Source organism: Atractosteus spatula, chromosome 20 (assembly GCF_055471065.1).
Source record: "Atractosteus spatula isolate fAtrSpa1 chromosome 20, fAtrSpa1.hap1, whole genome shotgun sequence".
NCBI classification, from domain to species: Eukaryota; Metazoa; Chordata; class Actinopteri; order Semionotiformes; family Lepisosteidae; genus Atractosteus; species Atractosteus spatula.
In genome coordinates this window covers 5920156-5947596 of record NC_142725.1, presented here as the reverse complement: position 1 = coordinate 5947596, position 27441 = coordinate 5920156, and the positions used below count along the sequence as shown (strand labels likewise).

The 27441-nt window shown below is 43.1% G+C and overlaps 1 protein-coding gene across 1 annotated transcript; it reads right to left on the bottom strand.

Moving 5' to 3' along the window:
- Window positions 1–204: 204 nt before the first annotated feature.
- On the bottom strand, window positions 205–19091 carry LOC148817413 (epithelial membrane protein 3-like). The gene is made up of 5 exons (XM_088938404.1): window positions 18926–19091; window positions 10422–10542; window positions 9148–9250; window positions 8321–8461; window positions 205–2001 (listed from the first exon to the last, which is right to left on the bottom strand). The coding sequence occupies exons 2-5, from the start codon at window positions 10497–10499 to the stop codon at window positions 1823–1825; spliced, it is 501 nt and encodes a 166-aa protein (XP_088794530.1). The 5' UTR covers window positions 10500–10542; window positions 18926–19091; the 3' UTR covers window positions 205–1822.
- Window positions 19092–27441: the final 8350 nt, after the last annotated feature.

Here is a 27441-nt window from a genome sequence, read left to right as displayed (position 1 = left end):
TTAACCATTAAGCAGCCTTTAATAAACTATTTGTAAATGACAAATATCTAACTTCAATTACTATAAATACAGTTAATCATTATAGTCACTTATTGTTTAAACTATTTAATGTATTACAGGATATAAAGGGTTTGTAGGTGAATTAGCAGCCTCTATACAGAAGTGTTACCTGTTAAGAGACAGTTTAGCAATCAGCCCACAAAGTTCATTTTAATATCCTTTAATATAATATCAAACAGCGAAAGGCTCATATTTATTATTGTAATGATCAGAAAACATCATGACTTCTAAAAGTATGAGGAAACATGACTCATCTGTAAATGTTATCTTTTCATAATTGGTTTACAGTATAGTACTTTATACATGATAAGAAAATATGTTGCATTCAAATAAACGACTATAGAAATAGCTTCATTTATTTACAAAATCGTCCTTCAAAACAGTAAACATTCAAGAGAGCATGATTTTTTATAGGAGAGCATGTGTATAATATATTTGTACACATAATATGAACACTAGACATGGAGCTGTAATGTACTGTAATGGATGCTAGGATATACAGTAGGATGTTAATTCTGGCGTTGTTAAATGCTGTGTAAAGATTACTTTCTGAAGCTGCGTGATGAGTTTGTTTTTCCTTATTCAGAAAAGTGCTACAATTCTGACATGGGTGAAAATGTCTTTCTACTGTATATCCAGCCCTGTGTCTCCAGGACGGCTGTCCAGTCCTGGTCCCAGGAACCAGCTGTGCTTCTAATTGCTAAATTGAGCTTTTGATTGAACAGAATCTTTGTCATTATGAGCGCCTATGAAGCTGGTGATTTCAAGCTATTTCTCACATTGTGTTGTCAATAGCTTAAAATAGCTCCAAGGATCCAAAGAATAGAAATCTAACTGAATTAATGACAGAACTCAAGCTCAGCTGGACTAAAACGTAGAAGATACTATAGCCCTCTGCTTTAGATAATATGATATGAGGTGAAAAGTGAAAAAAAAAAGGATTTTAAGTTGCTTTTGAGCCTTTTTACAACTTTCCTCAGGTGAACACTGTCCTCTTCAGAGATCAAAGCCACTCTTTTCTGTAACCTTCATTTACTCCCTGAGGATTTCAAACACCTAATCTCAGCTCAGCTCTCAGCCTTCAGCCCCTGCATTCCAGACCTTCCAGCCACAGCAGAGGTGCAGGCAGGTGAGTTATTCCCTGTAGCAAAACCTGCGGGCAAAACCCTGTAACCCTCATCTGTTGTTGTAGATGCAGCAATATGGCTCAGTAAAGGTTTTGTAAGAAAAGACAAGCAAGTGTTGGCAATTTATTTCTTTCACAACCTTGCAGGCCGCAGTCCAATCAGCCTTTGTCTGAGGTCAGTGAGATCTTTCAGCCTAGTTTTGTGACTGCAGCACCCCAGCAAAAGGAATGAACTCAACTAAACTGTCATTGAAAGAAGTGCCTCTTGTTTGGGGTTTTACATGCTCATTTATGAACATCTTTGGCTCAAAATCTGTTAATAGAAAACAGAAGCAGTAGACGGGGATCATGATCTAAGCTCACATGAAATCTTTCAGCCGAGGGCTGGTTCTAAAGAATATATCTGCTTTACATGCTCAGACCTGAAAAAAACATGAACTATGCTATAACAGAGTAAATGCATATCACTAGTTTATATTCTTGTGTAGAAAATAACCTGTAGTAAATTTGGGAAAAAATAAAAGTATACAAAATGCTTATGGGTATAATACAAAACAGGGCTGTGTCAATATACATAGGTCTCACATCAGACATTTACACAGTGGCACTTGTCTTCTCTCTGGTGGGCGCCTGGGCTCACTCCTTCTTCCGCAGATGGAAGTACATCACTCCTCCACAGAGCAGCAGCGGCACGCACAGCCAGGCCAGGACAAAACAGTATCCGAAATGGCCGCCGTCCGGACGTTTCCTGCTGTCCTGCAGGATCTCCTCATGGTGGACGGTGTAGATGAGGGCCGCTGAGAAATCCGTGAGACCTGACATGAAGGAGAAAGGAACGCAGTGGGGTTTCTAGCAATTCTGCTGCATTTACAGACCCAGTGTTTATATGTGAGCTCTAGGTTAAGATTGAGAAAGGGGGTGGCAGTGGTTAGCATTGCTGCCTCACAGAGCTGGGGCCCTCAGATCAATTCCAGACCTGGGGAATTGCCTTTGTGGAGCTTGTATGTTCTCCCTGCATTCTTGTGGGCTTCCTCCAGGTGCCCCAGCTTCCTTTCACAGTCCGAAGACATGCTGGCATTTTAAATGATTCCTGAGAAAATTGGCCCTGGTGTGAGTGTGTCTGTGTGGGCCCTGCGATGTACTGGAATCCTGTCCAGGGTGAAACCTTGCCTTACACCTATGGCTTGCCAGGATAGGCTCTGGCACCCTGAAGTGGAAGAGAAAAATAATGCCACCCAGAATTCTGGGTAGATCTTTAGCGAAGTAAAACAGGATGCAGCCAGAATCATGAAATGTGCACAGAATAGCAACTTTCCATGCGTTAAGATCTCAGCTCTGTTTTTTTTTTAGATCCTGCAGTTTGAAAACTGTGACACATTTAGGAAAGGGTTGGTTTATGCTCTGCTGACAGTACAGCTTGTAGGCAAATTAACTGTTGTAACACAGAGGACTAGAAGGCCTGCAGCACTGCAGAAGCAGGCACACTGTGAATATTTTTAACACACATACTGTACCACTGTCATTGTTTCCCAGCTAAAAGATATTATTAAACTATTATTAAACTTAAGCGTAGAGCAAAAGTTTTATAAACTTGACAGGAACAACAGGAATATCTTTTAGCTGGGAAACAATGACAGTGGTATGTGTGTTATAAATATTCACAAAGTTTCTCAAACAATATATAAATAGGATGCACATTATTTCAAATAGCAGTATTGTTTTGTTATGTGATATGTGCTTATTAATATCCTTTTTCAGGAAACACAGTAAAAAACTGAACATTTTTTACTTTTGTACTGTCAACACTACAATTATGAAAGGGAGACCACTATGAATCCAAGAATTGTCAAAACAATTTAACTATGCTTAGGTTTACAAATACAAGACAGACACACTTCATTTCCTCCTTGATGTCCTGTTTCATTGTATTTTGGTCGTGAAATTCTGTTTATATGCCAAGTAAACAATAAAGTTCATCCATCATCCTTCCTTCCTTTTTCTAACCACTTTATCGCAGCAAGCAACAGGCACAGGGCAGGCTACCCTGGATGGGACGCCAATCCATTACAGGGCACACACATTCTGACACCAGGTCCAATTTTCTTAGAAGTCTATTAACTTTCCAATGTGTCTTTATACTGTGGGAGGAAACCAGAGCTCCTGGAGGAAACACATGTGAACACAGGGAGAACATACAACTGCACACAGACAGCATCCCAGGTCTGGAATTGAACCCAGAGCCCCAGCACTACAGGGCGGGAATGTTGATGTTCCTGCCACCCTTCATCTGTCATATGCTTTACAAAGAACATGTCTGGATTTAATCTGACTGAAAATAACACCCTATCTGACTTTGTCTTGTGATGCTAAAAACTGTAGAGAATGTGTTCACATCTCACCAATGGCTTTGTTTGTCCAAATCAAACTATCACCGGTCTTATTCTCCAGCATGTCATAGAAGTAAAACTGAGATTACCAATGATGGCAGATTATCATCCAGAAATTATAATTATTCTGCAATTTTTTAATTTACTAACGTGCCAGAATTCCAAACCCAAAGATGAAATGGAACCACGGCCTTGAAAAATGTCCACACAGATATGTACTCAAGTGGACACTAAAAGGAAGTGGGTCAGGATGTAAATCTTCATGTACATGCTGGCAGAAACCAGGAACAAATTGCCCAGCCATGTTCCATCAATCAGTTTGATTCTCATAAAGCGCCTTTCTGTTTAAATGTGAAAATGAAATACATTTTTGAAACAAGTATGTTACAATATGATCCAAGGGACTCTTGGATCAATAAGCACTCAGAAGGCTGACTGACCTGCACGTTCAAACTTTCTTTCTAGTAGGTAAACAGTAAAGAGATGTAGGCAGCAGATATATCACCCTGCAGCTCACAGCTGGCAGCCCACTGAATCTCAGCAGGTGTGAGCCTGGCCTGGACCTGGATGGGTGACTTCCTGGGAAAAACTAAGGTTGCTGCTGGAAGAGGTGTTAGTGGGGCCAACAGGGGGTGTTCACTCTGCGGTCTGTGTGGGTCCTAATGCCCCAGTATAGTGACGGAGTCACTAAACTGTAAAAATCTTCTGTCCTTTGGATAAGATGTAAAACCCTGGTCCTTAAAAATCCCAGGGCATTTCTCAAAAAGAGTAGGGGTGTTACCCCGGCGTCCTGGCCAAATTTCTCCCTGGCCTTTACCAGTCATGGCCTCCTAATAATCCCCATCTATGAACTGGCTTCATCACTCTGTTCTCCTCCCAACTGAGAGCTGGTGTGTGGGGAGCGTTCTGGAGCACTATGGCTGCCGTCACATCATCCAGGTGGGGCTACACACTGGTGGTGGTGGAGGGGATCCTCATTACCTGTAAAGCACTTTGAGTGAAGTGTCCAGAAAAGCGCTATATAAGTATAAGCAATTATTATTATTTTGACCCACTATGCCTTCCTCCAAATCTTTTTCTAGATCTCTTCGTCATGACGAATCTACATTACCTTTGCTTACTGCCCTATCTTTCTCACACCTGAAGAAGGCTCCACAGCCTAAACGTTGTGTTTTCTTTCTTCTCTTTTCAGAATGGAATAAACCTATTACTTGTTCCCTTGCAAGCTACCCATGCTGACGCAGCTGCCCACCTGAACTACTACTACTACTACTTATTATTATTGTTGTTGTTGTTGTTGTTGTTGTTGTTGTTGTTGTTATTATTATTATTATTGATAATAATTATAATTAGGAGGTGATGCATTCACACAGCACCTAGAGTACATTGTTGGGTGTTTGCTGTTTCTGCCCCTGCAGTGTCATTGACTGGAGCTGACTGGCACGCAGGGAATCTGGAGCTCCACCCTGAGACAGGAGCAGCCAGTCCCACAGACCTCACGCCATTGGCATTTCCTGCTGGCTCTTTCTTTTGCCTTGGATTTCTTGCAGCTTTTATCCCGATACTCATTGCTGTTGTTTGGGTCTTAGGTTTTTCATTTGCCAGTTTTGGCTGTTTCGGCCCAGACCGGAGGGTCGTTGTTATCCTCAGAACGATGGCGGCCTGCTTTGACCGGCCCTGTGAAAGTGACGGGCGTGAAGGGGCTCTGGGCTGAAATAATACTGAGCCAAACCACACAGCTGCCTAAAACCTGAGTCAGCGGGCTGTGACTAGTGCTGCAGGTTTTAAAATTAAATCCATTCATCCCTGGCTCGGCTGATCTGGGTGCATCTGAGAAAAGTTAACAGGAAATTATACCCTAGTAGTAAATGTAAGGAGGAGTCATGGCCTGCCCTGGCCGAGTGGAGCCTTTGGCTGCACTGATTAAAGACCGCCACTAGAGGGTACTACAGAGACGGCCACTAATGTCTAGTAAATCACTGGTATCATTCACCTATTACAAACTGTTCACTGGCTGTGAATTGTGTAATTGGGGAATATGGGAATTTCTCATTGTGGTGTATTTGTATGTAGAGGTGGGTCTGGTGCCGTGAGCTTGTCTGTAGATCTGCAAGGTTCTTGGTAATGGTAAGAGCTTGTCCTGCAGTATATGTCTGTGCAATTTGTATCTGTGTGTCAATACTCTCTAGGGTACAATCTCCTACAGTTTAGGAACAGTTAATCAAGAGCTAGATCTTCCTTTATTTTTGTAGCCTTGTATTAAATTTGACAAATTCAGCATATATGTATTTTTGTCTTTAGTGTTTCACTTACATTTTAAAATATCTATGCACATATAAACCATCAGAACTATGAATTACAAATTAAATTAGCTTTGTAAGGATGTGCTACAAAATAAATGCACAAATGCACAGGAATTATTTTGACTATTATCATTACTATAGATGTGCAACTGGTGTTCGTTTAATATCTATCGTTTGTTTTGGAATAAATACTGTGAGCACTTGACACACTGAACAGATATTAATAATTAATAATAATAATAATAATTGCTTACACTTATATAGCGCTTTTCTGGACACTCCACTCAAAGATTATGTTCAAGGTTGAAACTGAAAACCCGCCTTGTATTCTATCAAAACAAATGCTACAACTCTTTGGATCTTCAAAAATGAAACTAAACAAAATAAATTAAATATTTCTGAAATGTGAGATAAATATGAGATTAATAAATTTTTTTATAAAAAACAGAATGAATGAATAAATATCAATGTGTTGTTAATATAGAATTATTGTAATGATTCTTCATACATCATACAGTAAAAGAAGAGAGAGTAAATATTCTGAGATTTCACAGATTCTCTTCCACAGGCTAATGAAATATACTCAGATCTGACCATGAAGGGAGTCTGTCACAGGCCAGGACTGAGTCAAAGCACAGTGCTTTTACCACTTGTGAAGCTTATAGCTGTCCTGTTTCACATTAATTTGTTGGAATGCTCTGAAGTTCAACAACCCTGAAGTTGAGACTACAAACTGGACAGGACCCCAGTGCATTGCAGGGCACACACAATGTAGAAACACCAGTCCATATACACATCATTAAACATTATTACATTATTATTATTACATTATTACATTATTACATTATTACATCATGTCTTTAACAGAATGCTTGGAAAAAACTCACAGTCATTGAAAGAACGTGCAAGCTCCATACAGAAAGAAAGTGCCTAAGCCTAAATCAAACTCAGGACCCTACAGCTGTGAGGCAGCAACTCTAATCACTACATCACTATGCTGCCCCAATGTTTTTCGTCATCTTACTTAATTATCATGCTGTTGATCTGATATACCAGTCCTTCTGTCACATTGTATTATATTGATTTAGGTGTGAAAAAGTTTTGTTATTGTCACTCTATGTGTTGGACTTTGAAACTTGGCTACAATTACCTCAAATTTGTGAAACTAAGCTATGATTACTGTATGCCACTTTCGATAGAGTCGCTTACAAAATAAATAAGGAAAAAAGTATTTAAAACAAGCCTAATAAAAAATATTTGACGTGTTCTCCATTACTATTTGTTTGGCTCTTAACAGAAAGATTAATTTATAACCAATCTTGTACAGTCCATGCCTGAATGTGTGTGTTACTGAGCAAAACTAGGGATTTTGATGGATCTCCTACCATCCATAGCTCTGTAACCTTGTGCTGAAATTGTCACGCCCTCATCCCACCACATTCCCACATGGAAGCGCACTCGTGCTAATCACACACCAGCCCCGAGCACTTCTGCCAAACGACACCGCTCCTGCCAATCAGCCAACCACGACACTCCATCAATCAGCGCACCTTCCTCCTCTCACAACACTTAAACCCTCCAGAGGCCTCAGCTCTTGGCCTGGTATTGGTTGTTCTTTGGAGTGCCTACCTTCCCTTTGTTTTCTGAACTGGCTCTTGACTTTTCTTGATATGAACCATGGAACTTGCCTTTGACCAGGTCTCTTGTCTAGCCCTCGTTTACTTTGGAAGCTACCTTCTTGCCTCTTGACCCCCTAAGATACTACATAGGGTCCATCCTCCCATTTGCACAGGGGGTCATGTGTAACAGAAATGGTTCATAATCGAATGAACAGCAGAGGATTCGTATAAAAATGTCTATGGCTTTAGTTCTGTGGAAAAGGTTTCTATAGTCTACTTCAGAGGGGGCAGACTCAGTTTCTGGAGGGATTAGTGTCCTCTCAATTTTTCCCAAATTGAGCTCTCAATGACATTGTGGGTCTAATTATTTAACCGGATGTGTTATAGTGTAGCACTGTACTTGTTACTTAGCTCTGAGGTGTTTTAAAACAAACTACTGTACCTTTAGTGAAGTGAGTTCTTTGAGTCATCAGCTTTAAAAGCCCTTAAGTAACATCTTGTTTATGTCTGACTAAGAAAACAATTTGTCAGATTGTTTATTTGACATTATTTGTTAATTAGCAGACACTAGGCTGACTAGGAAGGTAGCTTCAAACCCCTGGTGGAGTGCCTCTCATTTCCAAGGGTTTTGTGGCAATAGATCCAGCAAGCCAATGACGGGGAACTGAGTGGAAAATCACTTGGGTTGACTGATTTTTTCAATGGGAAAGGGTGAATTCGGGGCTGGGCAGAAGGCTCGTTAATCAAAAGGAAAGGTGACAATTTGGTGCCGATGAGCTTGCCCGTGCTTTGTGTGTTTCGAGTCGCGGGGCTGTCGGTCTATACCTGCGAGCACCTGGCACAGGCCAGTGAAGTAGAACAGGTCCCCTTTGTTGAGCGTGAAGAGCTGCCCCAGGAAGACGAGGAAGGAAATGAAGCAGAAGATGACGGAGAGAACCATCAGGGCCTGGACAGCCTGCAGCCATTCTGGGAGAGAAGAAGCAGCAGATGAGTAACAACAAGGCCCACAGAGAGAATGGCCACATCCATCCACCTGTCATCAGAAAACTGCTTATTCCTGTGAGAATGCCACAGCCCAATGTCTATCCCAAGACATAAGATCGCCGGGTCTGTAAATGTAATAGGCTACCCATCCAGGGTATGGAACCGACATTTACATGGTGCACAACATGACCACAAAGGCACACAGATAAGAGAAACATCCGTTAACCTGGAAAGCATGTTTGTCTGGAGGGTGGGAGAAAAATTGAGCACTTGATCATTGCCTATGCAAAAACAGAACATGCATGCTCCACCCAGACAGCACCCCCAAGTGAAGAAATAATGCCTCAGACCAGTTGAGGTAACTCTTGCTATGATGAGAATCAAAGTCTATTTTGAACAGCTACAAAAAGGTAAGTTCCAACAAAAAGTATTTAATTTAATAAACGCCTGAATAAGGTTGTTTTAGGTGCAGTGCTGTATTTATGACTTAAATTGCCCATGAATTTACTGTTATACTTCCTGTTCAACTGCTCTGATTGAGAAGCAAACCTCTGTTAAGACTACCATCAGGCCAGAGGCAAGGTCCTGCCAAAGACTAAGATCTGTGGACATCAGCTCTTGACAACCTTACAATTAAGGATGACCGAGATGAATATGGGCATATTTACCATTGTCTCCAGTAGAGAAACACAGCCAAGATCCAGTAGTATTATCAAACTCGCAGTTGTACCACAGATCAGAGTTCTCTACATCTGTCAAGACCCACCAAGCCTGAGTGGACAGAGAAGGAGAGAGACTTACACAAAGTTTTCACAGCCATGAGGAGTCAATACAAAGCCTAGAAAACAAAATATTATAAAATCCAAGCACCTTTGATTGAGCTCTTTGTACTGCTACATACTCATGGCTCCAGTATTTCATAAGTTTTCACCTCCTTAACTGTCATTGCTGTGTTGCAATTTGACTTCACTGTATAATTTATTGCATCAGTGTAATACACACTCTATCTGTATTGTTTTCAACTCTTTCTGTGTAATACTGTTCCCTTCAACTTGCTAAAGAAAATGTGTGGTTGAGTGTAGATCTGCTTTGAGAAAGCCATGATAATAAACTATTTCTAGAGCACCTTTCATACAAACAGTAGCTCAAAGTGCTTTACAAACCAAGTGTAAAAAATTAAATATTAAAATTAAGAGACAAACTTTCATTTGTAAAGGAAAACAACAAATGTCCATTTATGCTTGAAAAAGAAAGAAATAAAAAATTAGGAAGGTCATAATAAAATAAGAACAATAAAAGGTAAGTAGAAAGAACAAAGAACCATTTTAACTAAAAGCTAAATTAAAAATGTTTTTTAAAAGAATGTACCGGGCTTGACTACCTAATAAAAAGTGGTAGTGTGTTCCATAATTTAGGAGCACAAAAACAGAAAGAGGCCTCTCCATTCTTTCTGTTTTTGACACGTGGTATGTGCAGATCTACGGTCACGTATAGGAACATGTAAAGACAGACATTCAGTAAGGTACACGGGCGCTAAGCCGTTTAAGGCTTTAAAAACAAGTAAAACAACTTTAAAATCTATCCTAGATAATACAGGTAACCAGTGAAGTTCTTTCAAAACAGGGGTGATATGTGTTCTCTTTCTTGTTTTTGTTTATAAAATGTAAAAAAGCAATCTACAGCTTTACACCGCGTGAAGGTTTATCACAGTGAACGGGAATGGCATGCTTGTAATTTATCCATGCTTATTGGTGCTTTTAATTTGCTTTATCACACTTCCTCCATCTTGCTGTGCTTTATTTCATTTTACCAGGCTTTTCTACAGTTTTCCCTGCTTTTATTATAAAGCCCCACACTTACATTTTGTAACTCTAATATCTTGGGGTCTGTAGATTTTAACTGGCCTGTAACACTCCCCTGACCTCTCAGGGTGCAGTCTCACCTTCTCCATGGTGGCTATGAAGAGCATGGTCAGGGTGATGAGATGCAGCAGAGTCACAGAGATCAACAGGACAGCCATTGGAACACCAGCTCTGTCTCTCCCCAGTCACAGACAGCAGGACCTAGAGGCAAACACGGAGCCATGATTGGCATTGCTGAGTTACGGCACTCAGTGCCTGGGCAACACTTCACGACATGGGGACAGAAGATTGTACAAAAGTGCAGTTGTAGTAAGAGTAATAGTTGCAGATCTGTAAACTAGTTTATAAGATCATGTGTGAGCTCCCAGACAGCTCAGCCAGGATCAGCGGTGCTCATCCTGAGCTCACGCTGAGCCCTGCTGGAGTCCAGGTCACCAGGCATGTCACCAGGATTCTGAAAGTGTGAATAAGGGTCTGGGTTCTGCTTGGGGAAGGTGGGCTCAAGTGAGCAAACCTTTCTGTCAGTTGCTGTGCAGCAGGGACTCCTGTATCCCGCTGGGGCCTGTGAGCTTGCAGTGATGTCAGTGACCACCAGATGGTGCTCACTCTCCTGTAAAGCTCTGTGGAGCTTGCATTTTGTCAAAGAATTAACATCTTTGACAGGGTTTGTCAGTGTGGCATCTGCACAAGTCTTTCTTGTCTTCTCATCTCTTTACAGCACAGATTACTGCAGTGGTTACAGTTTGGGGGTAGAAAGCTAAACAATTAGTGCCAGCAAAGTGAAAACATATCATAACAGAATCAGAATCCTGACCAGGTCTAGTGCAAGTGTTCATATTACTTCTATCCTGGAGTCCTTGCACTGGCTTCCGGTCAAATTCTGTGTAGGCTTTCAAATCCGCATGCTCACCTATAAGGCTTTGCATGGCTTGGCACCTCAGTACCTGTCTGAACTATTATCGCCCTACTCCCCACCTTGCAACCTTCGCTCTTCTAATTCTGCTCTCCTTACTGTCCCCCAAGCCCGTCTACATTGTATGGGTGACAGGACCTTCTCCTGTTATGCCCCCAAGCTCTGGAACTCTCTCCCCAAGGATATCAGAGAGTCACCTTCTCTAAACTCCTTCAAATCCAGACTCAAAACCCTCTTCTTCAGAAAAGCCTTTACTTAACTGGTTCCATTCTTCACCCCTCTGCTCTTCTTAGTACCACCATCCACGGTCTCCTCTGTATATTGTAATTGTGTTTTACCTTGTGTATTCTTCTTATTTATTGTTGTTGTCATCCTGTAAAGCGCTTTGAGATGCCACCTTTAAAGGCGCTATATAAAACAGTTTTTTTATTATTATTATAACAGCATTATGCTTATGTAAGGAACAGAGCATTCTATAATGCTGTGACTTGGCAGTTATAGTACCTTCGACACAATGTCAAATTGTATGGATAGGATACAATGATAACTCACAGCAGTCTCTGAATATTTCTTCCAGAATTAAGCTCAGACATTTTCATTGTGCTGTTGCATAAGTGTACAGTACAGGCCAAGTTCTTTTGATTAATAACTCAATACTTTGTTGTGTGAAGTGGCAGAGCTTAGCTAGCACTGTTCTTGTTGGAAGGCCAAGGGAATTTTCTAAATAATACCACAGCACTTCTGTAAAAGCACAGCGAGATTAATTTATTTAACACTCTACTCCAGTTTTTAAGTCCCCACTTTTTTGTTTAAGAAAAATAAGTACCTGCTTTTAAATGAAAAGGGCACGTTGTTCTGTCTGGGAGATATCAGCAATCATTTTTACATTATTTGGCTGTCTGGTAGGGAATATTTGTGATTCCATCTGCTTTCAATTCCTGCAGCCTCAACTTCGCACTTGGAAGACATCCGACCACATGATTTCCGTGGACAAAATCTGTCTGACCACGTCTTGGGACCCGTTTTCATGACTGACAGCTAATCTGTTAGTATGCCTGACTGCCAGAAGAAGATCCATCCATCCAATTTCTAACCACTTTATTCAATTCAGGGTCATAGGGGGAGCTAAAGCCTACCCCAGCAAGCAACAGGATCAAGGCAGGGTACACCGTGGATGGGACGCCAGTACATCACAGAGCTACACCAATACACACACACACACACTGGGGCCGATTTTCCCAAACCTGGATGTTTTTGGACAGTGGGAGGAAGCAGGAGCACCCAGAGGAAGCCCATGCAAACACAGGGAGAACATACAAACTCCACACAGACAGCACCAAAAGTCTGGACCTGAATCCAGGATCCCAGCACTGCAAGGCAGCAATGCTAACCACTGCAACACCCTGCCACCTCGCTGAAGATGATGTTCACCAGAAATGCTAATTATCAATTTACATTTGCCTTCATATAAAAAAGAACAAAACAAAGAGCACATCTCTATTCTGATTCTGGCTGGGCTCAAAATAGTATAATAACTGCAAAAAGATATGTAGCTTCAGGAAATAATCAAGTCTGAATTATTTGTCTGCCTTAATAGCAGTCAAACAGCATCCTATATCACCAGATCAAGATGCAGCAGATAAGGAATCCAGAACCAAAAGATGGGCTGAACTAGAAGAGAGTGTCCATTAATTTTGTCTCTCAGGTTTCCAACTGACTAATGCCTAATATCTACTCTCTAACACAATTATTATGTGTTTATAAGAAGATATGAGGTGTATCAGCTACATTATACGCTGTTATATCATAACAGGGTGTAGTATACTCCATCCTGTCTAAAGTACTGAGATTGACCTACTGACCCACAGACCCATGGTATGTTCCATGACTCCTGTTGACTTTAAAAATAGCAGCAGTAACTTAGAAAACTCTTTTCCTCAGTGTGCTGTACTATGGGGAAGGAGATTGCTATAAATGACCTCTCAATGAGACGTATCTCTGGTGCATTGCTGCAGGCAAAAGCAGATCTGGCTAATGTGCCAATTCTAGAACCTAGAACACAATTGCGTGCCATATTGCACAAGTCTCCCTTCCATTTCCACACAGATGCCTTCCTACTAGAACTCTTGAAAATAGCAATAATATCCTTAAACTTTTATAGCGCTGTTCTGGACACTCCACTCAGAAGTGCTTTACAAATAATGGGGACTCCCCTCCACCACCACCAATGTGTAGCCCCACCTGCATGATGTAACGGCATCCACAGAATGCTCATCACACATCAGCCATCAGTGGGGAGAAGCGCAGAGTAATGAAGCCAGTTCAGAGATAGGGATTATTAGGAGGCCATGATTGGTAAGGGCCAATGGGAAATTTGGCCAGGATGCCGGAGTTACACCCCTACTCTTTTCAAGAAACGCCCCAGGATTTTTAACGACCACAGAGAATCAGGACCTGTGTTTCACGTCTCATTCGAAGGACAGAGCCTTTTTTACAGTATAGCGTCCCCGTCACTATACTGGGGCATTAGGACCCACACAGCCTGCAGGATGAGCGCACACTACTGGCCCCACTAACACCTCTTCCAGCAGCAAACTTAGCTTTCCCCGGAGGTATGTCCATACTTTCGGATTCAGCAGTCAAAGCTATCCTGTGGTCTAGGAGCTGCAGCAGTTGCATCAGGTTTTCTGTGCTCTTGTTTGAAAACGGGGTTTATTTTGTTAACCAATCTTTATTTTTTTCTATTAAGTTGCCAATAGCTGTGAAAATATTTTGAGGCGTAAAGGATATATTAATGAGGTACTGTTTATCTCAGAAATTGGATTTTCAAAAGACTTGGTCCAAGGCCTCACAAAGGAAATCTATTTATGTTCACACCTGCATTAAATTGTCTCATTCTGCTGCACACCCTCTGTAGTGCAAATAAGCAAAGGATGTCAATTACCTTAACTCTTTCAAGTGCAGTGATTGCCCTGCTTTCTAATCATGGCAACAAGGACAATGACAGTTTGATGAGCACTCAACAAGAGGAAGCATGATAAAAATAGACAGAACAGGATGACATCAAGGTTACAAGAGTTGCAAAAAAAGATAATTCAAAACAAAGGCTGGAGAAAATAATGGAAAAGTTACATTGCCAAGGTAACATTTGGAAAGGAGTACACTTGGTGTAGTTGAACTGAATTGTCTTTTATACCTAAAACTATTGCACTGTTTTGAAGCTTGTTCAACTCCTTAATAATTTACCAGAGGTTTCAAAGCAGAGCTGCCAAAGAGCAACAGGGAAATGAATGAAAGGATGCCTCTAAACTCTGCACGTACTACACATAGTAATCAGAGAAACCCAATGTAGAAGTTTCATTCGCTGGTCCTCTCGTGTATCAAAATCTTGAATTTGGCAGCAGCTTGCAGAGCTGTTTGAGTGCGTAGCAGAAATGCTGACATGTTTAGAATGATAAGCTGACAAGCTACGCTTGAGCTTTTTTGATTTTGTTTTTTCTCACGGTATTATTTAGAAAACGTGTTTAACTAATTTTAGCAAAATGTCGTTTAAGGGCATTTTTACTGTCAAAGAATTCATGCTACAGTATATCATTTCTGATGGTTTTGGTGTGGATTGTAGTTATAGAGACAGAAAGCTTTGATTTAGTTCACAAAGAATGTAAAATGAAGGGCAGCCCACAGTGCCATGGTAGTACAGTGGTTAGCACTGATGCGTCACAGCCCTGGGGGCCTGGGTTCAACTCCTGGGATGCTGTCTGTGTGGAGTATGCATGTTCTCCTGTGGGTTTCCTCCCACAGTCCAAAGACATGCTGGTGGGTTAGTTGGCTTCTGGGTGTTACAGGAGCCAGGTCGGTCTCTTGTGGAGCGTGCAAATAAGTGTCACGATCATCGTCCCTCCTCTAGAGGGCGTTCTGACCCCTTTTGTATTTTAGTTTCATATCACGTTCACCTGCCCCTTGTTCCCTGTATATTATTTAAACTTGCCTCTGAAGACTGGGGCTCTGCATTGGAAGATAGGCGCCCCGAGGCCCGCCTAGCATCAAGTCGCCCCACATCCGTGGCTTGAGGGCACAGGCTTCAGAACGGCGCCCTGACCAGCTGACCAGGGGCTCGGAGCGCCTGGCCTCCTTACCCTTCTTTTAAACTTTCTTGTTCCTGGTTCCATGTCCCCATTCCCTGTTTTTATTCATGTCTTCTCTGGATGGATCTCCTGGTTTTGGATTTCATACTGCGCCCCGGTTTTCCTATTTGGACTGTTTTGGACTAGTTTGCCTGCGCTCCCCCCATGCACCTGGATCACTATCGGCACCGCCCCCCTGTTCGCCATCCCTTCCATTCCTCACCGTGTTTTCCCTGTAGCCCTTCTCCAGTCTCATTCCGGATTATATCATCTGCATAGGGTCCTAAACTATGCACGGACTCCTAAACTCCTAAACGGACTGGCTCCCGTAACATTAAGACCCTATGCGTGACGGTATAATCCAGAAGAGACTGGAGACGGACATCAGAGGAAAACACAGCAGGGTTTATTCTGGTTGACAGACAGGAGGCTGTGACAGCAGTGATCTGGTGCACGAGGGGAAACCAAGTCCAGGTAGGTCCAAAGGGGTAGTCAGGGCGCAGTCTGTAATCCAAGAGCCGGGAGATCCATCCAAGACAAAGACAATTAAAATCCAGGGAATGGGGGAACAAGGACCAGGAACATGGAAGATAAAACTATTACTGGACCAGGCGCTCCGAGCCCCAGGCACAGAGCTCAGGATGTCGGGATGAAAGCCTATGCCCTCAGGCTATCTCCAAGCCTGGTGCTGGGCGGGCTTTCAGACGTCCATCTTGCGGAGACGCGGGGCTTATATAACACAGAAGGGAATAGACACAGCTGGGAGTACTAAAACTAAAATCAATACCTAAAAGGTAGGAGCGCCCTCTAGAGGAGGGATGATAGCCATGACACTGGGGAATTTGGCCCTGGTGTGAGTGTGCTGTATTTGTCTGTCTGCCCTACAATGGACCGTGTCCTATCCAGGGCGTATTCCCCTATGCACCCAGAGCTTCCGGGATAGACTCTGGGACACCGTGACCCTGATTCGGATCTGTGGTTATTGAAAGTGATTTGATCATGTAAAACAAAAACATTGATTGCAACAAGCTGGTTTGAATGTGATCCCTGTCCTGTCTATTGCGCAGGTTTAACTAAATGACTGTCGCACAACAGATGGTCCAGAAGAGTTGCTTCACAGCTCCTGAGATCTGGGTTTAAATCTGGCTCTGTCTGTGTGGAGTTTGCATGTTCTCCTCGGGTTTAATGAGGTATTCCTGGGGTATTTGTGGGTATCCCTGTTTCTCTCACAGTTCAAAGACATGATTTTCCAGTGGCGTTTCTGATTTGCTCCCCTGCAATGGAACAAATGATTTGCAATGGACTGGTGTCCATCCAGGGTGCCAGACACACCTTAAGCCCTGTGCCAGCAGGATTAGGGTCCCCCTCACCGTGACCCCCTAAAGCAGGGGCTCCTAATTTTGCTCCTGGGGTACCACTGTGTTTTCAGCTTTTTGTTCTAGCTGAGATGGTAATCGCAGGTTAAATGACTGTACAGTAGTTTCTGAAGCCTACCTCTATAATTGTGTTCAGTACCTACAATGTTAGGCTTGTGAATGTAATTAATCAATTACAGTGAATGAGACTGGGAATATGTAAACACCATCAACCCTAATTGGGCTGGTTTCTGAGGATCAGATTTCTCCTGATTCAGGCAAGTTACCTGAAATGTATCCAGTTAGACTACTGGAGAACTGGAGAAACAAACATGGATTTTGGGACTGTCAAGATTGTCATTCCCACCTACAGTATGTCTTTTCATCACGAATTGATTATCATTAGAATTAATTCTAGGAGCAATCGCTTCGAAGCAAGTAGAAAAATGACCGGTGAAAGACCTGTATGCTGAGAAGCTAGAACCGATATGATTTTCCAAAAGTTTAACAGGTTTAACACACATCTGTTAAATGAAGTTGAACTAGGTAACTGTGTCAGCTTGCATAGGTTGCAAAGGAACAAGTAAGGGTTTATGCCATGCTGAAAAGAGAAGAAAAGGATCTTTTCTTCTCTTTTCAGCATGAAATAAACCTCTACTTGTTCCTTTAAAGTGAGCAATTATCCCCAGTAATTAAAGCGGTCAAATGGAATTAAAACCAGCAGACACAGTGATCCATTATAACCAGGATTGGGATTCCCTTCCTAAGAATAAAATGGTTTTCAAAAGTAGACTGAATGGAGTTCCCCACAAAACCTACTGTCCTTTCAGAAGCTGTTGGTACTATTCCGTACTGTAGGTTAACTAAACCTGTTTGCAGTATATATGTGAAGTAGACACATACATCCCCCATCACAGCGAGTCAAAAGATTTGAAGCACTGATCATCTAGAAAAAAAATATTATGTGACTCCAGAATTTTCAAAAATGTGAATAAAACCTAAAATTTCATAGTTAGATATGTCACATTCCAGACCTATGACTCCTGCAGAGGTTTTCCTCAGCTATGTACAGCGCCAAGTGATAAACACAGGGGATTTGTTAAAACTAATTTTTCGAATGATACCTAGTGTTACCACTTAGGTGTATCAGAATGATACAATGCACACAAAGGAGTTCAGACATTCAGGAAGAAATTCACTAGCAGATCCCCTGTTGTCTTGTGAAATGGGGTGAAGGCACAAAAACCTTCTAACAACCTTGCTAGTTTTAAGAGATCCCTCAACCACACACGTACACGCCCAGAAACACACATACTACAATACGCAAGATAATTCTTCCACAAGCAAGTACAGAATCCCAACTCATAACAGAGACTCTTTTGAAGTCTTTTGAAGAAATTAAAAATCAGACAGGAAAAAAATGGATAAAAAAATGTTGGAAATGAAAATCCTGGAAGATACCTTCATCTAGAAGTGGATTGATAACGACTGGAAATGAGGATGATGTTGATGATTATGATGAAGATGTAAATGACCCATGATGTGATCTCCCAAAACTAGGCTTTGTGCGGTTATTTCTTCTATTCAATCGATAATATTACTGACCGCTTCCTAAATTACAGAGCTTGATAATCTCTACAGTCTCCACTTTCCCTGAGTTTTGAAGACACATGCATGAAGAAGACTTCCAGATTCAATAACTGCAGATTTAATCCTGAAGCACCTGATTTAAGGACAGAGCATCACACAGATACACAATTTCTCCATTCATCTTTCTCACATTGCTGCCATTCAACAAGACCAGGCAGATACAGGACAGCGGGCTGAAGGACACACACTGCCTGAGATGTCGTCTCATGCCAACAGCCTGAAAAGAACAGCCGTATTCAACAAACAGCAAGGTAGGAGAGATCCCTAACACAAGCAACTGACTGCTTTCTCTCTTGCTAAACAGTCATGAGTCTTGCACACAGTAACATTACCAGGAATAAACACAAAAGAAAGTTCCTTTTTCCTTCATAAAAACACAGAGGGAAAGTTAACAACATGGTGAAAAACATAAACTGATCGACTAGTTTCTTAATGGACATACAGAGAACAGCCACCAGCCAGAAAAAAGGGGCTAAGTTACAGTTAACCAGAGTTCAACAGCTACAGAAAGCCTTTCACATTTAAGAATAACAACACCTCACCTTTTCAATTGCAGTTCCCAGGACAACAAGTACTGTACGGTGAATGAGGAGTTGGAGTTGTATGAAGAAAGTCCCTCTCTCTCCACCCTCTTATCCTTCTCTCACCCATCATTCCCCCACCCCGTTTTTTCTCCCACCCCCTCCCCTCTACTTCCAGAGAAAAGGGAGGAGAAAACTGCGGAGTGTTTTTGAGAAGGAAGTTTTCAACGCCCATTTCCTTTCTCCCTAAGCCCTCTCTGCCTCCCCCCCGCCAACACACACACGAGTTCCTCGGCCAGGTCCAAATGTAAAACTGCAGCATGACTCAACTAGACCCGCCCTAGGTCTGCCACCACATGAAAAGGTCACATAAACATTCGCAGCAGCCCAGCTCGCTCAGCTTCCAGCCAGCAGAGCAGAAACATCTGCTGGGCAACTGCGTTCCTGAAGAGCAGGCTGTGTGGAGACTTCTGGAAAAGAAGGGAGAGCAGAAAAGGAGAAAAGAGAAAGTCTAGTTTTTCTCTCTTCCTGCACCGTTGCTGGGCTCCCTGGTTTTGTTGCGGCGTTATTTCTGTTAGGTTTCTACATTTTCTCTTGCTTTTTATGCCCCACCCATACCCTCCTCCTCCTCCATCATTTCTTTTTTATGTTCCCAAATTATACTCTCCCCATCTGGAGTTACCAAAATGACATTTCCGCCAACGCCCCTGTGCCACGTGGGGGAGAGCCCTACTGACAAACTCTCTCGTCAGGCTGTGCCTCCACGGCGAGGCCTGTCTGACGGGCTACAGTGTCTTATTTGACAGTTATTGCTGCTAGGAGGGCCGGTGTGTCTTTCACACATCGCAGAAAAAAAAAAAAAATAATTGCTTACACTTACACAGCGGTTTTCTGGACACTCCACTCAAAGAGCTTTACAGGTAATGGGGATCCCCTCCACCACCACCACCAGTGTGCAGCCCCACCTGGATGATGCGAGAGCAGCCATAGTGCGCCAGAACACTCGCCACAGACCAGCTCTCAGTGGGGAGGAGAATAGAGTGATGAAGCCAGTTCAGAGATGAGGATTATTAGGAGGCCATAATTGGTAAGGGTCAATGGGAAATTTGGCCAGGATGCCGGGGTTACACCCCTACTCTTATCGAGAAATGCCCTGGGATTCTTAATGACCACACAGAGAGTCAGGACCTCGGTTTTATGTCTCATCCGAAGAACAGCGCCTTTTTAAAGTATAGTGAATTTTTTTTGAATTTCTAAACTAATACAATTCTGGTGATGAAAAACATAAGCTTTTCAGAATATTTGTGAGCACACAGTACCAGCAAACAACCAGTGGCATTAAAGGCAAGATATCACCAATAACACTGAAAACTTGACAGTACCCAACCAGTTGCAGGACTGTCCCTAGCAGTGCAAATCTGAGGACACCCTGGCCAGCTCCTGCAGAATCTGACTACTTGAGCACTGTTTCCTGGAGAGTCAAGGTCACAGAGTGATGGCCTATAATAAGCACAGGTAGGAACTAGTGGTATCTGGTCTCTTAGGTCCAGCTTGTGCATCAAACATTAGCCTTTACTTTACAAGGTATACTTTTTTTTAATTTTGTTAACCTTGATTTAGCCAGCAGCCATATCACTCTGCAACTCACAGCTGGCAACCCACTGAAACTAAGTAGGTATGAGCCTGGTCAGTACCTGGATGGGAGACCTCCTGGGAAAAACTAAGGTTGCTGCTGGAAGAGGTGTTAGAGGGGCCAGCAGGGGGTGCTCACCCTGTGGTCCATGTGGGCCCTAATGCCCTAGTATAGTGACGGGGACACTATACTGTAAACAGGCGCCGTCCTTCGGATGAGACGTAAAACCGAGGTCCTGACTCTCTGTGGTCATTACAAATCCCAGGGCATCTCTCGAAAAGAGTAGGGGTGTAACCCCGGCATCCTGGCCAAATTTCCCATTGACCCTTACCAATAATGGCCTCCTAATAATCCCCATCTATGAATTGGCTTCATTACTCTGCTCTCCTCCCCACTGATAGCTGATGTGTGGTGAGCGTTCTGGTGCACTATGGCTGCCATTGCATCATCCAGGTGGGGCTGCACATTGGTGGTGGTAGTGGGATTCCCCATTACCTGTAAAGCGCTTTGAGTAGAGTTCCAGAAAAAGTGCTATATAAGTGTAAGCAATTATTAATAATATTATTATTGATTTCCATTCATCCTGTCTGTTTTTATAATACTTTTAATGTTGAGCACGTCACCCACAGTGCAGCAGAAATTGTAAGGAAAGCAATTGGAACACTTTAAAGAAATATTTTTTCAATTTTCTGTCTGTCTTTGGAAAAATGTAAAAATGAAATGTAAAAAAAATATATATTATAAAATGTAGTTGTATGAATATGAATTGCCAGGCAATTTAGGATGTACAAAAATAATAACTTTGATAGGAGGAGGATTTAGAGAATGACACCCTCTGAAAAAACTGACTCTGTCTTTCTGTAAACTTGGCAGTTTTAAGATTTCTCATGGTGCCAGACTCTTCCCCTGCTTTAACGAGAACCTGAAAACAGCCCATGTTTTCTCAAAAAGATGAAAAGTTGAAAATCTATTATAGCCAAAAGTATCAAACATATTACAACAGAGCATTAAAAAACTAGTGCCTATTGCTGCCTTAATAGCTAAGAAAAGAAAGGTCCGATAATCCCAAATGAAACTTAAAATGCTTTTTTTTAAAACAGAAACAAATAACTTATGAGAATAAAGATTTCCGTCTGAGTGGATGATTGTCGTGACAGAAGGGACACCTATAGCATCACATAGTGGTAACAAAGTTGTCATTTCGGGGTATGCGTGGCCAGTAGCTCTGGCCAGTTTCTCCTCGGTCACTGTTTAATGCTCAGTCAGTCTTCAGTTATCACAAGGAGAAAGAAAGATCAGCAGCAGATAAAAAATAATTCAGTCCTACCAAGAGCAAAATCTTACGTATGGTAGACGTTTCAAACAGCGAGTGAATTTTCAGAAAGAAGTGGACGACCTCTCTGGGGCTAGGTGTTTTTTAAAAAGAATAGTGCTTAGAAAAAATATTGTACCTTCAAGGTAGGGAGAGGAGAAATATTAGACAAGCCTTCACTAGAGACTGTAAGGACCAAGTACAGATTAATTTCTCCCAGCAATGTACTGAAGACGGCCGTGTAAGATAAGATCACTTTATTGGCCATATACAATTTCTTGTATTAGGAATTTGTCTTTTCGCAGACCCCAGCTTGCTCGCCATGAGACACACAGACAGGGAGAGAGAAGCTTGGGGTCAGAGTGCAGGGTCAGCCATTTATACGGCGCAAAGGAGTAGGATTCCTCTGCTGGCAGCGGGATACTAATCGGAAATTAGTTTTGTATGTTTGGTATGCAAATGAACACACATACAAAGAAGAAAAGGCAACCAGTAATAGCAACGTATAATTACACCAATTGCTTTATTGTGGATTTACGGAGGCTGCTGTTTGCTCAGACCTCTAGATGTCAATCTTGCAGTCAATGCACAAGTACATTTGAAGAGCACCGATCTAATTTTTCAAAGTACGTGGTATCAGTAGCAGAGGAAGCAAAGAGCTCTTTTTCCATTAAATGAATACCTCACTTCTGTGATGGACTAGCGTCCCACCCAGGGTTTGTCCTGCCTTGAGCCCGCCGCTTGCCAGGATAGACTCAGCTTCCCTGTGACCCTGCATGTGATAAAGTGGTGAGAAAATGGATGGATACCTCACAGGTAAGCTAGCAACAAACACAGATGAATTGATATAGAGCACAGCGTGTGTGCTGGTGGAAACTCTGGACCAAGTACATGTTCTTTCCAGTGTTTTTTTTTTAAATCTCATCCCTGGTGACAGACGAGACCGTTGACTCCAGCCCACAATGTCCTGAAAGGGAAACTTACGCCTCGATCCTAAACACTAAAGACGTTTTGCAGGAGGTCAGACAAAGCACCAGGGCCTGATGAGGCCTCCTCAGGTATAATAGAGAAGAGATTCTGCAAAACACTCACAAATGTGTGCTCTGGAGTTGGAATGAAACTCAAAAATTAAGATCATATTTGAGAAAGGTGATGCAGTATGCAGTGTGCTGAAGGTATGCAGTGCATTGCACTACATTTGAGTATTGATAAAACACTTCTCAATATTCTTCTAACCAGCTCATGGATCGTTAGAGAGACTCTCACTGGGGATTCAGAACATCCTGTGATACAAAGCACGTGATCTTTGTACCAAACCATCTCACTAACATCATCAGGAACTGCTCTGCATCTTGCCAGCAGCCATATCACCGTTCAACTCACAACTGGCAGCCCACTGAAGCTCAGCAGGTGTGAGCCTGCTCAGTACCTGGATGGGAGACCTCCTGGGAAAAACCAAGGTTGCTGCTGGAAGAGGTATTAGAGGGGCCAGTAGGGGGTGCTCATCCTGCAGTCTGTATGGGTCCTAATGCCTCTGTATAGTGACAGGGACACAGTTTCCAGTGCCGGATTTCCCATTAGGCACTGTAGGCACAATGCCTAGGGCCTATGAAGGAGGGAAACACTAGTGACTAATGAAAAACTAGCTGAAACAACAGGCTTGCGATCGACTCTAGGTGCTCCAAATCAATAATCATATGCTACCTAGTGGCTGTTCCAGAAACTAGAAGCATCAAAGTGATAGTCGCTTGACTCGCTGCATCAATCACATGGTTCAGCAGTAGAATAGTGGGGGTCCACACCGGCCGCTAGGCTGCACCTCATCTTAGCTCCGTGCCTGCAAGGCAGGCTAGGGGTAGCGGCCGAGGGGCTGGACTTGAGGTCAGTGTGTCGACCGGAGATTGACCTGGCAGTGTAAATAGCATAGAGTTTAGGAGGAGCCATTGTAAATAGGTGTCAGTGTTTGCTGCTTTGTCCTTGTAACCCACCGTAAACTGAAGTCCTCCTCCTTAATCCTTACCCTGTGTGTGTGTGTGTGTGACTCCTTCGAGGAATTTCAAGCTCTGTCTGTCAAAGTCCGAGGGGTGGAGGTAAATAAACGTGTTGTTGCCGGCACATCAGAGTTGACGGAATTCTGTCTCTTTCTTTTTACTTGAGCCTGCCTTTGTATCCTTTTTAACTTAAAAAAATGAAAATAAATTTAAAAAAATCAGTAACAGAGCCACACCGGTATTATATGTGTATAGAACTGTTTAGTTCGCAAAAAAAGAGAAAATTGTCATGTTGTGGAAGTTTGTGTGTTTTCTTTTATTTGTATGAGAGAGAGGTTAAAGAGAAAAAAGTTTTGGTTTACTTTCATTCAGAGTGAAAGTGCCCAGGGCCTATGAACACCAAAATCCGGCCCTGGGCGGTTCTTGAACAGAGTAGGGGTGTTACACCAGCATCCAGGCCCAAATTTCCCATTGGCCCTTACCAATCATGACCTCCTAATAATCCCCATCTATGAACTGGCTTCATCACTCTGCTCTCCTCTCCACTGAGAGCTGGTGTGTGGGGAGCATACTGGTGCACTATGGCTGCCGTCGCATCATCTAGGTGGGGCTGCACACTGGTGGTAGTGGAGGGGATCCCCATTACCTGTAAAGAACTTTGAGTGAAGTGTCCAGAAAAGGGCTATATAAGTGTAAATAATAATAATTTTTGTTATTATCATTTAGTGATCTAATGAAGGCCCTTGGGTGTCCAACAAAATTCATCACCCTCAAATTATTCCATGATGAAATAAACTACCACTGTTTATTGCAGTGGATCTGATACTGAGCCATTTATTAGCAACACAAGTACAGCAGCAATGAGGGGCTGTGGTTAAGCTTTTGGACTTGTACCTGGAAGGCTGCGCATGCACATCTGTGTGTGAATCTGTGACATTACTGTTGTGCCCTGTACTGCATGTACTGTACATCACACAGGCTGCTTCACTAAAACACCCAGCTGTGTAAGTGGGGAAGCCATATTTGGAATAAAGCACCTAGCAAATCAATCAATGATAACAAATAAAATCCGATACCAAATAATAAAGTCCTCTACGAGCATTGTGGTCAACATGAACAAAAACAGAATTAAACAGGAAAGCAGTATTGCGCCAGTACTCTTGTCTGTTTGCCTGACAGTAGTCGCCTTTGGTATTAAACTGAGTACTGAGGAGATACAGTATATGCAGTTTTTTTCAACATCTATTCTGAAACCAGAGTCTTCAGTCCACCCATAGCTGTGCTGTCCTGGAGCACAACGTGAAGGAACTTCAAAATCTCAATCACCTTGATGAAACATCTCCCCACTCCCACTGGGGCCACAGCACACAAGAAGTCACCATCAATGTTAATGTCACAGAATGAATAGCCAGGTGTAGAACAACAGGCATCAGGAACCACACTGATCTTAAATTGGCATTAAACAAACAGTCTCCTTAAGGTCTTCCTTGCGGGGACACTCATCCACACAGTGCAGAGGGGACATGTGGAATTGCGAGAACGGGGTGTGAAGACACAGTGCACCTCTACGTCTTCTGCTTACAGCCACTTGGTCAACGAGCTCCCAGTGGTTAGCTCTGCCTGCACCCTGGACATCAAAGGGACACTCTCACTCCAACAAGAACAGCTAAAAACAGCAGTGGACAGGACACAGGGGAGAGATTGCAGCGGTTGGACCCAGGGGAGCACTCGGACACCAGGGACTCTACAGAGAGCAGAGGACTCGGAGACGAGCAGGGTAGAGGGGGGAGCATGAGGAACCACACTGCGCAGGACAGCTGGCAGGGAGGAGGATGCGGAATACCGCACAGAGTGTCTTCACTGTGGCAGAGGGAGGCGCATCAGGACTGGATTCGGAAAAGAATGCTGCCGGACGTTTCCTCTGGGATGTTGGCACTTGGTCACTGGGGCCCATTGTCATGAACTGTGTTCCTGCGCGCACCTCTCGGCGTCAACACCTGCGCCCTGGTTAAGGTATCAGCTCTGCTCACGCCCTTTTTCCCTATTTATACCCTCTCACTCCTCTCAGTCCTCGCTCACTGTTGAGATCGACTTAGCCTTTCTCTTGTGCGCGTACCTTTCTGACCTGACTTCTGGATACCCGACCCAGCTCTGTCGCTGGCCTTCGTCTTCATTTCTGTCTAGCGGCTGTTGGATTTGGATACCCTTCTGACCTGACTTCTGGATACATGACCCAGCTCTGTCTCCGGCTTTGTCTTCGTCTCTGCCTAGCGTCTTTTGGATTTGTTTACTCTCGACCAGACTCTCCAGAAACCTGACCAAGCCCGCCTACCCCGACCTCGTATACTGCCTTTCACTCCTAGGATTTTGGACACCCTACTCTCTCAGCACCGCATAGGGTCCGACCACCTTTTCTCACAAGTCCCTAGTGACTTCACTGACACCCATGGGGTTCTGTGAGAAACAGGCCCTGGTGGATGTGTCTGTCTTGTCTGATCTGTGGATGCACTGGTGCTTCTGGGGGATAGAGAGAACCTATTGCTGGGATAAAGGCATTCTAACCCCCTTGTAATTGCTAGGTGGCGAAGTTGGCTACAAAACCAATAATCATACCTGATTTAGGGGGTCACCATCTGTGCCATGAAGCTCTCAAAGAATCAAAGTATTTGTCCTCCTGGAGCTGTTGTCTCTCCCAGAGCTCAACCATGGAGGAAGAAATTCTGTGCAGAATCTGTTGCCTCACTTCCTCCGACTCCACAGACGGAGCTCTGGAAAGAGAAGCAGACAGCCTGGTGTACAGTGCTGTCATCTCCCAGGCTCCCCTCTGCTGATAAGCACAGGTGATATCTCTCACCAGCATGAAAAATGCCATTGGAATTACTCCAGGAAGATTCCGCACAACCAGCAACAATGTCACAGAAACACCAACATTAATAATAATAGAATAATAATAATTGCTTACACTTATACAGTATAGGGCTTTTCTGAACACTCCATTCAAAGTGTTTTATAGGTAATGGGGATCCCCTCCACCACCACCAGTGTGCAGCCCCACCTGGATGATGCGATGGCAGCCAGGGTGGGCCAGTACGCTCCCCACACACCAGCTCTCAGCGGGGAGCACTGAGAAAACAATCATCGGCTCATCTGGCTGGATGCTCCCTGTGGAGACTCGACATCCAGCTCAGCCACGACCCTTGAGGTGGAGAGAGGAAGAATTTCTAACTCCCTCCTCGTGGGGACAATTAGGAGGCTAACCAGGCCCTCCAGCTGTTTTGGGTGTCAGCAGATGATTGATCCAAGGATCTCATCTTTAAGGTATCGGACCAACAAAAATGCTGGGTACCTTGTTGTACACTCCTGCCCCTCTTTGCGTAAATAAATGACCCCTGCTCTTAGTTTCCAGTCCACTTCCATGTCAGTTTCGTGTTTGTCCTGGTGTAATATGTAAGGACTTACAAGAAAAGAGACATCTCTATTTTAACCATTTTCTCTAGTCTAAACTAGAGCCTAGTTTCTTAGTTTATCGCACAAATACACAATCTCTTGTGCTCAAAAGTGCCTGTTGTTCCAGCCCAGCAAAGAGTCGTTGAACACGTTC

What these genes read in the sequence shown, in the direction of transcription:
- LOC148817413 (XM_088938404.1), bottom strand. Translation starts at nt 10,499, where the DNA reads ATGGCTGTCCTGTTGATCTCTGTGACTCTGCTGCATCTCATCACCCTG. An exon ending in TTTCTCTACTGGAGACAATG is followed by an intron (nt 8,462 to 9,147) that starts GTAAATATGCCC and finishes CTTCTCTCCCAG; the next exon opens with AATGGCTGCAGGCTGTCCAG. An exon ending in CCTGTGCCAGGTGCTCGCAG is followed by an intron (nt 2,002 to 8,320) that starts GTATAGACCGAC and finishes CCTTCATGTCAG; the next exon opens with GTCTCACGGATTTCTCAGCG.